Source organism: Chiloscyllium plagiosum, chromosome 7 (genome assembly GCF_004010195.1).
Source record: "Chiloscyllium plagiosum isolate BGI_BamShark_2017 chromosome 7, ASM401019v2, whole genome shotgun sequence".
Lineage (NCBI taxonomy): Eukaryota > Metazoa > Chordata > Chondrichthyes > Orectolobiformes > Hemiscylliidae > Chiloscyllium > Chiloscyllium plagiosum.
In genome coordinates, this window is record NC_057716.1 from 104,424,916 (window position 1) to 104,440,521 (window position 15,606).

Here is a 15,606-nt window from a genome sequence, read left to right on the forward strand (position 1 = left end):
TGGGTTTCCTCCGGGTGCTCTGGTTTCCTCCCACAGTCCAAAAATGTGCAGGTCAGGTGAATTGGCCATGTTAAATTGCCCGTAGTGTTAGGTGAAGGGGTAAATGTAGGGGAATGGGTCTGGATCGGTTGCTCTCCGGAGGGTCGGTGTGGACTTGTTGGGTCGAAGGGCCTGTTTCCAAACTGTAAGTTCACTTGCCGCTCCACCTGCAACCAACCCGTGTGATCTGAGAGAAGCAGCAGGTAGACATGCTTCCTGTAGACATAGAGAAGTGACACCTATGATCTCCCACACCTCGCAGGAAGAGACAACCACTCACCTAATTGCCATTACTAGCCCTCTAGTAACAGTTGGATTAAAAGAAAGAAAGTATCTCAACCTTGTTGTACCTTAATGCTGCTTGTGCTCTTCAGCAAAGCCTGACGCTCATCAAAGCCCACACTTTGACCTCACAGCCCCTCTCTAAAATATCCATACCCACTCAAGCTTGCCCCCCTTTTATATTTTGCAGATAGGCACGTCAAGCTGTTCCCAGAATCCTCCTCCATCATTTCTCACTACTGCCCTCTGTTGGTTACTCTGTTTCCTGCTGAGCATGGACCCTCCATAATCCCCTTCTCAGTTGTGGGAGCAAGCCAGTTCCTCCTAGAATTCTCCTCAGTTGCTTTTCGCTACCATCTTCTGTTTTATCAATTCTGTTTCAGATTTTAAGAGGCCTACATTTGTCTTCACTAGTACCATATCTTTCCATGTCATAGATATTTTCCCTAAGCAAAAAAAAATCAATTCCTGATGCTTCTTACTGGAAGTAGCCTATAGCTCTTCGGTGTTTATTCTGCCTGCTTGTAAAACTCTCCAAATGCAAACAAATGCCCTTTAGCACTTACAGATTCATAGAGTCATTGAGATGTACAGCACGGAAACAACAGACCTTTCAGTCTAACCCGTCCATGCCGACCAGATATCCCAACCCAATCTAGTCCCACCTGCCAGCACCTGGCCCATATCCCTCCAAACCCTTCCTATTCATATACCCATCCAGGAACTATTTCTCTCACACTGCTTTCAAACAATTATGGCTCCAAACGTACAGTCAAGTTAATCTTTAAACTCCCTCACATAAATAAACCAAAACCCACTAGTTCAAAAACCAAACTGTAAAATAAATGATTTTTTTTAAAAGGACCTCACACCTTATCACAAAGCTTTTGTGCTTTTATATTTCTTGCAAGTTTACTCTTATACACTCTTTTTCTATTCCTAATCAATCTCTTGGTCTGCCTGCACTGAATTATAAACTGCTCCCAGTCCTCGGGCTTGTCACTTGTCCCAGCAATTTTGTGACTCATCATTAGATCATAGGATCTAATACAATTTCCTTTGTTAACCAAGGTTGGGCCATCTTTGCTGTTGTGTTCTTTCATCCAAAAGGATTGTAGAATTGTTGCAATAGATACATTTATTCCTTAAATATTAACCATTACCTATTAAAATAAAATGTGTTTATTTTAATGAAGTTGCCCAGTCTGTTGAAACCAACTTGCCTCTCATACCTCCTTAGTTTTACTTAGGTTTTGACCTGACTATAATTTTGAAGAGTTTTATCCCAATGAAGAATTCCATCTTGTTGTGGTCACTGCTTTCTCAAAGACGTTTTGTAACAAAATTCATTAATTAATGTCTGGCAGCATCTATTGAGAGTGGCCCTTCTTCAGAAAGATTAACTCTGCTTTTTCTCAACAGGGGCTGCCAAACCTGTGTTAATTAATAATTTTGTTGAGAGGTCTTTTACTAAAAAGTGACCATGAAATGATAGGATTCTTCATTGGGATAGAACACTCCAAAACTGTAGTCTAGTGGCCCTGCTTTCTCTCCACAGATGCTGCCAAACTTGCAAAGTTGCTTGAGCACTAATTTGTTCTTGTTTCAGATTTCCAGCATCCACAGTACTTTGTTTATATTACCTATATTAGCTCCTTCTCATTGAACAAAACTAAATATAGAACAGCCTATTCTCTGGTTAATTCTGCATCATGTTGATCTAAAAGGCCATATTGAATACCGTCCAGGAATTGTCATTTATGTAAATTATTTGGTTGTGAATATGAGGCATGGTTGGTAAATTTGCAGATGACACTAAAATTGAAGGTGTAATGGACACCGAAGAATGTTATCTCACATTATAACAGGACCTTGATCAGATGGCCCAATGGGCCAAGGAATGGCAGGTGGAGTTCAATTTAGACAAATGCGAGGTGCTACGTTTTGGAAAGGCACATCAGGGCAGGGTTTATACACTTAATGGTTAAGGGCCTGGGGAGTGTTGCTGAACAAAGAGACCTTGGGGTTCCTTGAAAGCGGAGTCACAATTAGACAGGGTAGTGAAGAATACATGCGTATGCTTTCCTTTATTGGTCAGAGCATTGAGTATATAATTTGGGTTGTCATGTTACGGCTGTACAGGACATTGATCAGACCATTCTTGAAATACTGTAAACAGTTCTGGTCTCCCTACTATAGGAGAGTTGTTGAGCAACTTGGAAGGTTTAGCAAAGATTTGCAAGGATGTTGCTAGAGTTGGAGGGTGTGAGCTACAGGGGGAGGCTGAATAGGCTGGGTCTATTTTTGCTGGAGTGTCGAAGGCTAAGGGGTGACATTATAGAGGTTTATAAAATCATGAGGGGCATGGATAGAATGAATAGACATGGTCTTTTTCCTGGGGTGGGGGAGTAGAGGACTTAGGTTTAGGGTGAGAGGGGAAAGATCTAAAAGGGACTTAAGGAGCAACTTTTTCACACAGAGGGTAGTATGTATATGGAATGAACTGTAAGAGGAAACGGTGGAGGTGCAATTACAACATTTAAAAGTCAACTGGATGGCTAAATGAATAGGAAGGGTTTAGAGGGATATGGGCCTAATGCTGAAAAATGGGACTAGATTAATTTAGGATTTCTGGTCAGCATGAACGAGTTGAATCGAAGGGTCTGTTTCTGTGCTGTACAGCTCTACGACTCCATGACTCGAATTCATCCATCACAGTATCATTGCTAACATGATTTGTCAAGTCTGTATGTAGATTAAAACCACCCAAAATTACTAGGGCATCCCTGTTGCATATATCTCTAATTTCCTGTTTAATGCTCTGGACTATTCCTATGTTCCGATCCCTTACCTTACTGTTACTATTTGAGTCCTATCGACAACTCCCACTTGTGCTTTCCACCCTTGTTGCTTCCTAGCTCCATCTAGACTGATTCCACATCTAGATATCATTTCTCACTGTGTGGCATTTATTTCAACTTTCTCACTAACCACACCACATTTTCTTTGCTTGTCTTTCCCAAAGATTGTCTTCATAATTGCAATCATATTGTATCAGTGAAAAACGATATACGCTGTTAATTTCTCTGTTTTATTAAGGCCGCAGAAACACCTGCCTATTCCACTTGAATATCTGCCTATGAGTTTAATGGGAAATGGATGCACAATGCAGCTATCTCTTCACTTGAAGCGTGGTTAGGGATGAGCTGCTGTTCTTGCCGTGCTAGCGGTGAGAGTGTGCAAATCGCCCAGCAACTTGTAGCAATTCATAACTGACGAGGGGTCTCCCCTTTGCATGGTGGCAATGTCACTGATCTAGCTACCTGGAAATCCAAGCTAATGCACTGTCGGCATGGGTTCAAAACCCACCACAGTAACTGGTGGAAATTAAATTCAGTTAATGCATCTGCAATATAAGGGTGGTCTCTTTAATGGGGACCACAAAATCATGTCAATTGCTTGTAAAACGTTGCCGGTTTACTAATGTCCTTTTAGAGAAGGAAATCTACCATCCTTAGCCGGTCTGGCCTACATGTGCCTCCAGACTGTGAGCAATGTGATTATCTTATAATTGCCCTCTGAATTCACCCATCAAGTCACTCAGTTCAAGGCCAGCACATCCCACGAAAGAGTAAACAGAAAAAAATTGGTTGGACAATTTACCCGTTAATAAGAGCGATCACCATTGACAGCATCATTTTGGCAGCAAGTCCTAAGCTGATGTACACCAACTACTGACAGGAAAAGGGTCATGTAAGTTTACCCTGTTCCCCAAAACCCATGTGAATTGTTAGGTTGCCTATTTCCAAATGGGAAGTTTGGACATTTCTGCACAGTGTAAGGAGACCCACCATTCAGGTATTAAACTCCAGTTAAAGCTGACCCAGCTTTAGTATGTACCGTCTTTGTCTTTTCTGCCTTCCTGTGAAGCCCACTGGCTGTTGTATATTTTCTGTAAACCTAGGTCGTATTTTTGAGGGGAGCTCCTCGTTGATGCTGTCCTCGCTGGACATTGTGGCTGCACTGGGGGATGAGACGCTGCTATGGCCAGGTAACTGGAATTAAAAGCACAGAAGTATGTTCAACGATTTCAATCAAGGAGAGTGTTCGATGAATTTGCTAGCATGTTTCCAGAAAGCATCATGAAGGTGCCACATCAAAAGGTTATTACATAAGTCAGGAGTTTACAGATGTTTTTCCGATTGGAGAGACATAAGTGGAGTACCTCAAGCATCAGTGCTAGGGCCTCCATTATTTTCTGTCTATTGATGACATAGAGGGATAGAGGAGGGAAGAGTGTAATGTATCCGAATTTGCAGTTGATGTAAAAATAGATGGGAGGGCATAATGAGGGTGTAAAGAATCACAATGGAGTAACTGCCTCCTTATTTAATAATACAACATCACACTTCCATTATACCCTCCCCTCTCTTGCCTGAGGATACCATACCCTGGAATGTCAAGTTGCTAGCCCTGCCTGCACTCAACCTAACGAGCCCTACTCTTCCCCAGTTACCCTCCTCCCCTTAATATCTTAGAATAGAATCCTGCAATTTCTTGGGATTGTCCCAAATTTTATCCACCAGCGTTTTCTCATGCCTTCTCTTTGCCTTCCTAATTGCCTTTTAAGAACCTCCTGCACTTTCTATACTCCACTAGGGCCTCTGTTAATTTGCTCCTTTGTAGCTGTTAAATGTCTTCCTTTGTTCTTATCCAGACTTCATTAAGCCTAGACATCCATGGTTCTCTGAGCTTGTTTCTCCTCTGTCACCCTAGAGGGAACATGCTGGCTTTACTCTCCCCATTTCCTTTTTGAGTGCTGAACTCCCCGCCCATCCCCCAATGTTCTGCTGTAGAGTTTCCCACAGGTAGCTGTTTCCTGTTCTACTTTGGCCAGATCCTGCCTTATTTCAATAAAATCTACTGTTTCCCCCAGTCAAATCATTTTTTACTATTACTAAAATGCTCACCCATTGTCATCTTGGCCAGCTTTCATAGAATCCCTATAGTATGGGAGCAGGCCTTTTGGCCCATCGAGTCCACACCACCCTCCGAAGAGCATCCTACTCAAATCTACCCTTGCATTTCCCAAAGCTAATCCACCTAACCTACAGATCCCTGAACACAACAGGCAATTTCCCATGGCCAATCCACCCTAACCTGCACATCTTTGGCGTGTGGGAGGAAACTCGCACAGCCATTGAAAAATGTGCAGGCTCCACACAGACAGTCGGCCAAGGCTGGAATCAAACCCGGGTCACTGTGAGGCAGCCGTGCTAACCACTGAGTCATTGTGCCACCCCATCTGTTCTGGGGCTTTGTTCCTTAGAATTACATACAGCCCTGCACCTACCCTTGTTAGAACTTCTGCATGTTGACATAAATAGCCTTCTTGAATGCTATCCCAAATGATGCTGGGAAAGTTGAAATCCTCCAATATAATTATCCAATTAGATAAACATTAGATTATCAATTGGATAAACACATGGATGAAAATGGAATAGTGTAGGTTAGATGGTCTTCAGATTGGTTTTGCAGGTTGGTGCAACATCGAGGGGCGAAGGGCCTGTTCTGCACTGTAATGTTCTATTTTCTAATTGCTGTTTTTACACACATTATCCATGTATCTGCTCGTCCATTGTCTGCTGATGTTTTGAGGGTCTATAATACATTCCCAACAGTGTGATTGCCCCCTTTATATTTCTAAATTCTACTCTCATTGCCTCATTTGAAGACCCTTCCAAGAATTATTTTCTCCGTATGGTAGTAACTGACTTTTGAATTAATAATGCAAAGCTCCCACCTCTTTTACACCCTCCCTTTTCTGGCTGAAGATCCTGTACCCTGGAATGTTGAGTTGCAAATTCTGTCCCTCCCTCAACTATGTCTATGTGATGGCAACACTATCACAATTGTTAAGTATCAAATGTCAATCTATACACAACTCGCCTGTCTTTCCTGTAATACTCCTCGCACTAAAGTAGAGGCTACGTGGCCTTCCCTTACTCTGATGAATTACAACATGCTGAACTCTGACCCGATTTGATTACTATACTATGCTGTGTCTCTACCATACAAATGCTGGGTGTCCCCACCCTCTGCCTAACTAATTTAAGCTCCACCCCAAAGTGAAACCAAACCCCACCCACAAGCATGTTGCTCCCATTCTGGCTCAGGTGTAGACCATCCTAATTCTAGTCCTAGTGATTCAGGAATCTAAAACCCTCCCACCGACACCAACTCTTGAGCCACGCATTCATCTGCCCTGTTCCTCTCTTTCTGTACTCAATAGCATGTAAATAGTAAATAGATCATTGAAATCTGAGTTGATGGCTGTGAGGAGCTAGAAGAGAAGTTGAGGTCTGGGGATCTTACATAACGTGGGGTACAATTGAGGGGCTGAGTGGCCTAATCCTCCTGTTTCTTGTTTTTCTGCTCCTTAATTTCTTCATTTCGAGGTCACCATCACTGAGACCAGCTTTCAATTCCAGATTTAGTTAAACAGATTTAAATTCCAGATTTAAAAGGAGGAAGACAGACAAAGGCAGTGACCACATGGTCAGACAAAGAAATCTACGCTGCTGTCTGACACAGCATTAAATCTGCACAGTTACTGCCTTAGTTATTTGAGTTCAAATATCTCTGGACATCAGAGTGCATCTAGGAAAAATTTAACAAACAGCGAAATTTACAGCTGACCTTGGAGGAACCTGTGTTGGGAGAGCCCACAGCACAGGAACAGATAAGTTCATAGGTTTTAAGTGTAACCCTGCTGTAGAGTGGGTTCTTTCTTGATTATGTTTTATTGAGATCTGTATCTTGATTAGATGTTTAAAATATAAACCATCAATGTTAAGTTAGCCTGGCGCAGTGTTTCCTTAGAGCAGTAAGACGGTGCTACTTTCTGGGTCTGTAGATTATGAAGGAGCAAAGGTGGTCTTTAGTAGAGCGATGTGTTCCTCCTGTCGGATTTGAGAGTTTCCATTTTACTGATGATCATGTCTGCAGGAAGTTTCTTTGGTTGCAAATCCTATCAGATCATATGGATCGGTTGGAGTGTCAGTTAGAGGCAGTGAGGAATTTACAGGGGTTAGGGGGTGTGATGGATGGCAGTTTTAGGAAGGGAGATATGCCGCAGATAAAGTCAGGTAGATAGTTAACTCCAGAAAAGGTAGGAGGGGTGTGCAGGAGTCCGCTGTGGCTATCCCCATTTCAAATAAGTAGGCTGTTTTGGAAAATGCAGAGGGTGATGGACTCTCAGGGGAATGTAGCATGAACAGCCAAGTTGCTAGTATTGAGATTGGCTCTAATGAAATGAGGGGTACTTTGGGTTCCAAGCGATCGATTGTGATAGGGCACTGTCTAGTCTGAGGCACAGACAGACGTTTCTGTGCCCAGCAGCGAAAAATCAGAATGTGTTGCCTCCCTGGTGCCAGGATCAGGGATGTCTCTGAGGTTGCAGAATGCTCTCAAAAGGGAGAGGGACCACAGGAGGTCATTGTACACGTTGTAACTAACAACAGAAAGGGAAAAAGATGAGATTCTGAAGGGAGAGTGTAGAAAGTTAGGCAGGATTTTAAAAAGGAGGTCCTCGAGAGTAGTAATATCTGGATTACTCCCGGTGCTACAAGCTAGTGAGGGTAGGAATAGGAAGAGAGCAGATGAATGCATGGCTGAGGAGCTGGTGTATGGGAGAAAGGTTCACATTTTTGGATTATTGGACTCTCTTCTGGGGTAGAAGTGACCAGTACAAGAAGGACGGCTTGCACCTGAATTGGAAGGGGACTAATACACTAGCAGGGATATTTGCTAGAGCTGCTCAGGAGGATTTAAACTAGTAAGGTGGGGGGGGGACCCAGGGAGATAGTGAGGAAAGAGATCAATCTGAGACTGGTACAGTTGGGAAAAGGAGCAAGTTAAACAGTCAGGAACAAAACAGAGAATGAAGTAGGACTGATAAATAAAACTGCATTAATTTCAATGCAATGTTTCGAAACATGGAACTGCGATATCATAGCAATTACAGAGATATGGCTCAGAGATGTACAACTGGCAGTTTAATGTTCAAGGAAATAAATACTATAGGAAGGACGAAGAGGGGCAAGAGAGGAGCGGGAGTGGCATTTTTGATAAGGGATCGCATAATGGTCATACCGAGGGAGGATATTCCTGAGAATACATTCAGAGAGGTTATTTGGGTGGAACTGAAAAATAAGAAAGGGATGATCACCTATTGGATTTATATTATAGACTCTAAAAAGAATACAGAGACCCGAAGTTATCGGTAAGTGTAATACGGTGGTTATGGTAGGAGATTTTAACTTTCCAAAACATAGACTGGGACTGCCATAGAGTTGAGGGTTCAGATGGAGAGGAATTTGTTAAGAGTGTACAAGAAATCTTTCTGAATAAGTATGGGGATGTACCTACAAGAGAAGGTGCAAAACCTGACTTACTCTTAGGAAATAAGGCAGGGCAGGTGATTGAAGTGTCAGTGGGAGAGCATTTTGCGGCTAGCGACATAGAGTCATAGAGATGTACAGCACAGAAACAGACCCTTCGGTCCAACCCGTCATGCCGACCAGATATCCCAATCTAGTCCCACTTGCCAGCACCTGGCCTGTATCCCTCCAAACCCTTCCTATTCATATACCCATCCAAATGCCTCTTAAATCTTGCAATTGTACCAGCCTCCACCACATTCTCTGGCAGCTCATTCCATACCTGTACCACCCTCTGCGTGAAAAAGCTGCCCCTTAGGTCTCTTTTATATCTTTCCCCTCTCACACAGCTGCAACATGACCTCCCAACTCCTGTACTCAATACTCTGACCAATAAAAGAAAGCATACCAAACGCCACCTTCACTATCCTATCTACCTGCGACTCCACTTTCAAGGAGCTATGAACCTGCACTCCAAGGTCTCTTTGTTCAGCAACACTCCCTAGGACTTTACCATTAAGTGTATAAGTCCTGCTAAGATTTGCTTTTCCAAAATGCAGCACCTCGCATTTATCTGAATTTTACACCATCTGCCACTTCTCAGCCCATAGGATCTTGACCAGATGGGCCAGTTGTAATCTGAGGTAACCCTCTTCGCTGTCCACTACACCTCCAGCTTACTAACTGTACTTCTTATGCTCACATCCAAATCGTTTATGTAAATGACAAAAAGTAGAGGACCCAGCACCGATTCTTGTGGCACGCCACTGATCACAGGCCTCCAGTCTGAAAAACAACCCTCCGCCACCACCCTCTGTCTTCTACCTTTGAGCCAGTTCTGAATCCAAATGGCTAGTTCTCCCTGTATTCCGTGAGATCTAACCTTGCTCACCAGTATCCCATGGGGAACCTTGTCGAATGCCTTACTGAAGTCCATATAGATTACATCTACCGCTCTGCCCTCATCAATCCTCTTTGTTACTTCTTCAAAAACTCAATCAAGTTTGTGAGATATGATTTCTGACGCACAAAGCTGTGTTGACTATCCCTCATCAGTCCTTGCCTTTTCAAATACATGTACGTCCTGTACCTTAGGATTCCCTCCAACATCTTGCCCACCACTGAGGTCAGGCTCACCGGTCTCTCGTTCCCTGGCTTGTCCTTACCACCCTTCTTAAAACAGTGGCACCACGTTAGCCAACCTCCAGTCTTCCGGCACCTCACCTGTGGCTATTGATTATACAAATATCTCAGTAAGGGGCCCAGCAATCACTTCTCTAGCTTCCCACAGACTTCTAGGAGACAACTGATCAAATCCTGGGGATTTATCCATCTTTATGCATTTCAAGACATCTAGCACTTCCTCCTGTGTAATATGGACATTTTTCAAGAGGCCACCATCCATGTCACTATATCTTCCATGTCCTTTTCCACAATAAATGCTGATGCTAAATTCTCATTTAGTATCTCCCCCCATCTCCTGCAGCTCCACACAAAGGCCTATTGAAGGGTCCTATTCTCTCCCCAGTTACCCTTTTGTCCTTAAAATATATAGAATCCTTTTGGATTCTTCTTAACCCTGTTTGCCAAAGCTATCTCATGTCCCCTTGTGGCCCTCCTTATTTCCCTCTTAGGTATACTCCTACTGCCTTTATACTCTTCTAAGGATTCACCTGATCTATTCTGTCTATACCTGACATATGCTTTCCTTTTCTTAACCAAACCCTCAATTTCTCTAGTCATCCAGCATTCCCTACACATACCAGCCTTTAAAATAGTTTTTAAATAGTGATGGGCAAGGATAGATCGGATCTAAAAGTTGAAGTTCTAAATGGGAGAAAGACCAAATTTGATGGTATTAGGCAAGTACTTTCAAAAGCTGATTGGGGCAGTTGTTCGCAGGGAAAGGGATGGCTGGAAAACGGGAAGCCTCCAGAAATGAGATAATGAGTCCAGCGACAGTATGTTCCTGTCAGGGTGAAAGGAAAGGCTGGTAGGTATAGGGAATGCTGGATGACTAAAGAAATTGAGGGTTTGGTTAAGAAAAAGAAGGAAGCAAATGTCAGGTATAGACAGAATAGATCGGGTGAATCCTTAGATCGAGTATAAAGGCAGTAGGAGTATACTTAAGAGGGAAATCAGGAGGGCAAAAAGGGGACATGAGATAGCTTTGGCAAATAGGGTTAAGGAGAATCCAAAGGATTCTATAAATACATTAAGGACAAAGGGGTAACTAGGGACAGAATAGGGCCCCTCAAAGATCAGCAAGGCAACCCATGCGTGGAACTGCAGGAAATGGGGGAGATACTAAATGAGTATTTTGCATCAGTGTTTACTGTGGAAAAGGACATGGAAGATCTAGAATGTGTGAAAGTAGATGGTGACATCTTGAAAAATGTCCATATTACACAGGAGGAAGTGCTGGATGTCTTGAAACGGATAAAAGTGGATAAATCCCAGGACCTGATCAGGTGTGCCCTAGAATTCTGTTGGAAGCTAGGGAAGTGATTACTGGGTCTCTGACTATCGATGATACAAATATCTCCGTAACAGGTGATGTGCCAGAAGACTGGAGGTTGGCTAACATGGTGCCACTATTTAAGAAAGATGGTAAGGACAAGCCAGAGAATTGTAGACCAGTGAGCCTGACCTCGGTGGTGGGCAAGTTGTTGGAGGGAATCCTGAGGGACAGGATGTACCTGTATTTGGAAACGCAAGGACTGATTAGGGATAGTCAACGTGGCTTTGTGCGTGGGAAATCATGTCTCGAACTTGAATGAGTTTTTTTTTTTGAAAAAGTACCAAAGAGGATTGATGAGGCAGAGTGGAGGATGATGAGAGCAGAGCGGTGGACGTGATCAATATGGACTTCAGTAAGGCGTTCGACAAGGTTCCCCGTGGGAGGCTGGTGAGCAAGGTTAGATCTCATGGAATACAAGAAGAACTAGCCATTTGGATACAGAACTGGCTCGAAGCTAGAAGACAGAGGGTGGTGGTGGTGGTGGAGGGTTGCCTTTCAGACTGGAGGCCTGTGACCAGTGGGGTGCCACAAGGATCTGCTTTAATGCATATTTCTTCAACGTGTATTGGCTTTAACGCGATTGAAGAATTTAGACTGGTCTTTGTAGAATGCAAGCCTCCTTACCTGTATTAACTATAAAGCGATTCCAGACCCATTAGTTTAAATGTCGCAGCTATTGCACGATTTTCTTATAACACGAGATTGGAAGTATATCAGGTTATATCAGAACCGACTGTACCAGTCCTTTACACTGAAATCAGAGACCACCAAATTGATAATAGAATCTGAAATGAGAATTCATCTTTCCATTTCTAGGCCATGAATATGCACAAGATAACCTGATGTTTGCTGCTTCAGTTGAACCAAACAATCCTGCTATCTTCAACAAACTTGACTGGGTACTACACCAGAGGCACGAGAAACATTGCACAGTGAGTAACAGTATGAATACCGTCCACACCACAGAATAGGCTGTGCTCTTCAGAAGCCTCCTCACTCCCTCACCTTAACCTATTAGTATCTTCCGTTCCTTTCCCCTTCAATCTGATTCCCCTTTAAATGTGTCCATGTTTCAGCATTAGCTCCCTCCACCACCAACCCAGTCGCAGCAGTGTGTCCCATTTACAAGTTGCTCTGCAGCAATTCAGTGGGACTCATTAGACAGTACCTTCCAAAACTACGACCGCATTCATCTAGAAGGACAAGAACTGCAGATATATGGGACTGGCATTCTCTGCAAGTTCCCCTTCAAGCCAATCACCACCCTGGCTTAGATATCAATCACTGTTCCTTTGGTGTTAGTGAGTCATGTCTCCCAGACAGCATAGTGGGTCTACCTGCAGGAGATGGAGAGCAACAATTCAAGAAAGCAGCTCACCACCACCTTCTCAATATAACACCGACATCCTGTAGAACAATTTTCTAAAGTATGCTTTCATTCCCTGCAATAGTAAGCTTCATATTGTCACCACTCTGAATAAATTGGAAAGGGTGCTGGGGTTAGCCTACTCGAATGTGAAGTCAAAATATGCAGCCAGATCCCTGGTTTCCATTCCTCATGTAAGATTGAGCTCTGCAAAATCTAATTCAGGAGCTTAGAAGTGAATAACCAAATCAAAAGCTAACTTTTATCTGAGGAAGTCCAGGTGTACACCTATGCCATTAAAACTGCCTTTTGTCTGCTAGTTGCTGACAGACTTTCCTCTCAGCACAACCGCTTACAGCTTTGCATCTCTTCAAGTTCTCTTTGCTCTTCTGATTCAGGCCTCTTGCCCATCTCCTTCTTGCAGCACCTCCCCCACTTCCTCGGTCTGTCTCCCCACCCCTTCTCACCCCACCCCGTTTTCAGATGCCCCACAAAACCCCATGTCCTGTTCCTCCTGTCTTCCTTGTGTTGTTGATAGAAATGATACCTCTTGTTTTCCAGGGTCAGCGTCCAGTTTGACAGTACTTTTTCTCATTCAGTCACAAAACGTGAAGGTCACTGGCCAGGCCAGTATTTATTGCCCACCCTAATTACCCAGAGGGCAGTTGAGAGTTAACCACATTGTTGTGGGTCTGGAGTCACACATAGGCTAGACCGGATCAGGATGACACATTTCCCTCCCTAAAGGCCATTAGTGAACAAGATTTTTCCAACAGTCTATTTCATGGATATCATCAGACTCTTAATCCCAAACATTTTTTATTGAATTCAGATTCCACTATCTGTTGGGGCAGGATTTAAACCTGGGTCCCCACGACATTACTTGGATCTCTGGATTTAAAGTCTAATGATAATGCCACTAGACCATCGCCTCCCTATGCCATGGCTTGACATGCGAGATGCAGGGTTGGAGGCTGCTCACTCTGCTCAGTTCTGTCCCTGGTGTTTGCATCGGTTTGATTTCTCAGTGGGAGTCAGTGGAACAGGAAAAGTTCAGGAGTTTATATTTCCATTCTGAACTGATCTCCATCTTTGCTCCATTGCAGTGCCCTTCGACAATCGGGGAAGAGAAGGCATACAATCCTTTTTTGCGAACTCACTCCAGCGATTTACACGAAGCCCTTGGGGTGGAGCGGCAACTTGATGAAGACTGGACTTGCTTCAGATCCAGGGTCCTGGAGGAGGTCCGCAAGCGGAAAGATATTTTCAATTATAGATAGCATTCCAAAAAGAGAACTTTCTTTCCCTATTGCTGTCACTTTTTCTGTTTCCTTTTGCCCTTACTCTTTTCTCCTCTTTTCCCTCTCTCAATGGACTCCAGAATCAGTCTGTTTTCCTCCGCTTTCTTCCGCTCAGTTCCTAGCCCTCTATCCTTCTCTCTTTCTGCTCTCTTTGTCCTCCACAATTCTCCATTCCTCTTTGTACAAGAAGTTTCAACAACATGCATCGAAGTATCAAATGGAAACATTGGTGCGAAGAACAATCCAGAAGACTGTGCGAGACCCAGAACCATGCTGGTTGGGTCTAGCCCTTTTGTGATTGTTGTTGTCGATTATTAATCAGGGAACCTTTTGCTATCAGCTAGTTCCCTCTATAGTGTAAATATTAATTCTGTGAATTTTTTATGTGATGTACAGCTTTATCATGATTGCCATCTGAACTTCCCTTCCTAAAAGTGAGTCATGCTAATGCAAAGGATGCTCTCCCTTTATTTATAGATCACCAGAAACAAACACATTGCTGTGAAGGTACAAGGAATGCCCAGAGTATATTGTACATGAAGCCTTTACCACTAGAAACTCAAATACAGGATGTCTGCCAGTGTTAACTGAGTATTTCTTTAGTCAAATAAGGATGGGGATGGAGGCAACACCAAATAAAGTCAGAATGTAAAAAAACCTCACCTGTTTGCTGTAAGGTTCACGCTAACATTGGGTTCCAGTTTCTACGGGTCGTAGCACCAAGTTGTTGCTTGTTTGCCAGTATATTGATGTTGGAGGAGAGTGGAGGGAGCTTTATTCTGTATCTAACCCTGCGCTCTCCCTGTCCTGGATGTGTTTGATGGGATATGTGTTGAGGAAGCTTTACTTACAGTTTAAAACAGTAGGGAGAAGTTTCTTTTCAGTTTAAGAGTAGAGGCAACTTTACTCTGTATCTTACCCTATGCCGTACCTGTCCTGGGAGTGTTTGATGGACAGATAGTGCTCAAAATGAGATGAGTTTTATCCTTGGCACTAACCTATCCCCACCACCTCATCAATCCGCACGTAAATCAAAAGCGATATGTAGCATGTGTTGGACTGTGATTTATGTAACAGATGATACTTCTCCCAGACCTCACTTGCATACTGCCCTTGAATTGCAAAAACAAGAGAGCAGTATTTTGTGTAATATTATCCCATCTATGCTGAAAGTATTCTCTTGATACTTACTCTGGAACAGCCAGACATTAAAAGGGGTTATTCTCCAACAAAGCAGCAAGCAATCTTGGAATTCTGATGGAGACCGCTGGGTATGAAATCTTTTACTGTATTCACTTCACTGGAAAGAAAATAAATTGCTGCTGTAAATTTAGGTGTAAAGATAATTAATTTTGATGTCAAATCTTTAATGTGCTCCAGGGATGCTGTATTATCAAATTTATATTAAAAAAATGTCTACATCATCTTGTACTTGGCCTTTCTTTGTCATGTTTCATGTTGATTATTGGATTGAAGGAAAGTTGATGATTTTACGCTGATCTCCAGGTTAAAAGTCAGGCTTACTGTCTCCAGTCATTAAGATTTGTCCCTCGATCAAGGATTGGGAAGAGTGACACTCCTACAAAAGGGCTCAAGTGTTGGACTTTAAAAGAATGAGAAGAAAATTGGTGGAAGATTACAACTAAATTTTTCATA

The 15,606-nt window shown here is 43.0% G+C and overlaps 1 protein-coding gene across 1 annotated transcript in view; it reads left to right on the forward strand.

Annotated features, from left to right (window-relative positions):
* The window catches only part of pnkd (PNKD metallo-beta-lactamase domain containing), a 59,827-nt gene extending 44,453 nt beyond the window's left edge, over window positions 1–15,374 (forward strand). The window contains exons 7-9 of the mRNA XM_043694305.1: window positions 4,286–4,372; window positions 12,100–12,215; window positions 13,756–15,374. Coding sequence (XP_043550240.1) covers window positions 4,286–4,372; window positions 12,100–12,215; window positions 13,756–13,929 — 377 coding nt within the window. The 3' untranslated portion in view covers window positions 13,930–15,374. The remainder of the gene's footprint in view (window positions 1–4,285; window positions 4,373–12,099; window positions 12,216–13,755) is intronic.
* Window positions 15,375–15,606: the final 232 nt, after the last annotated feature.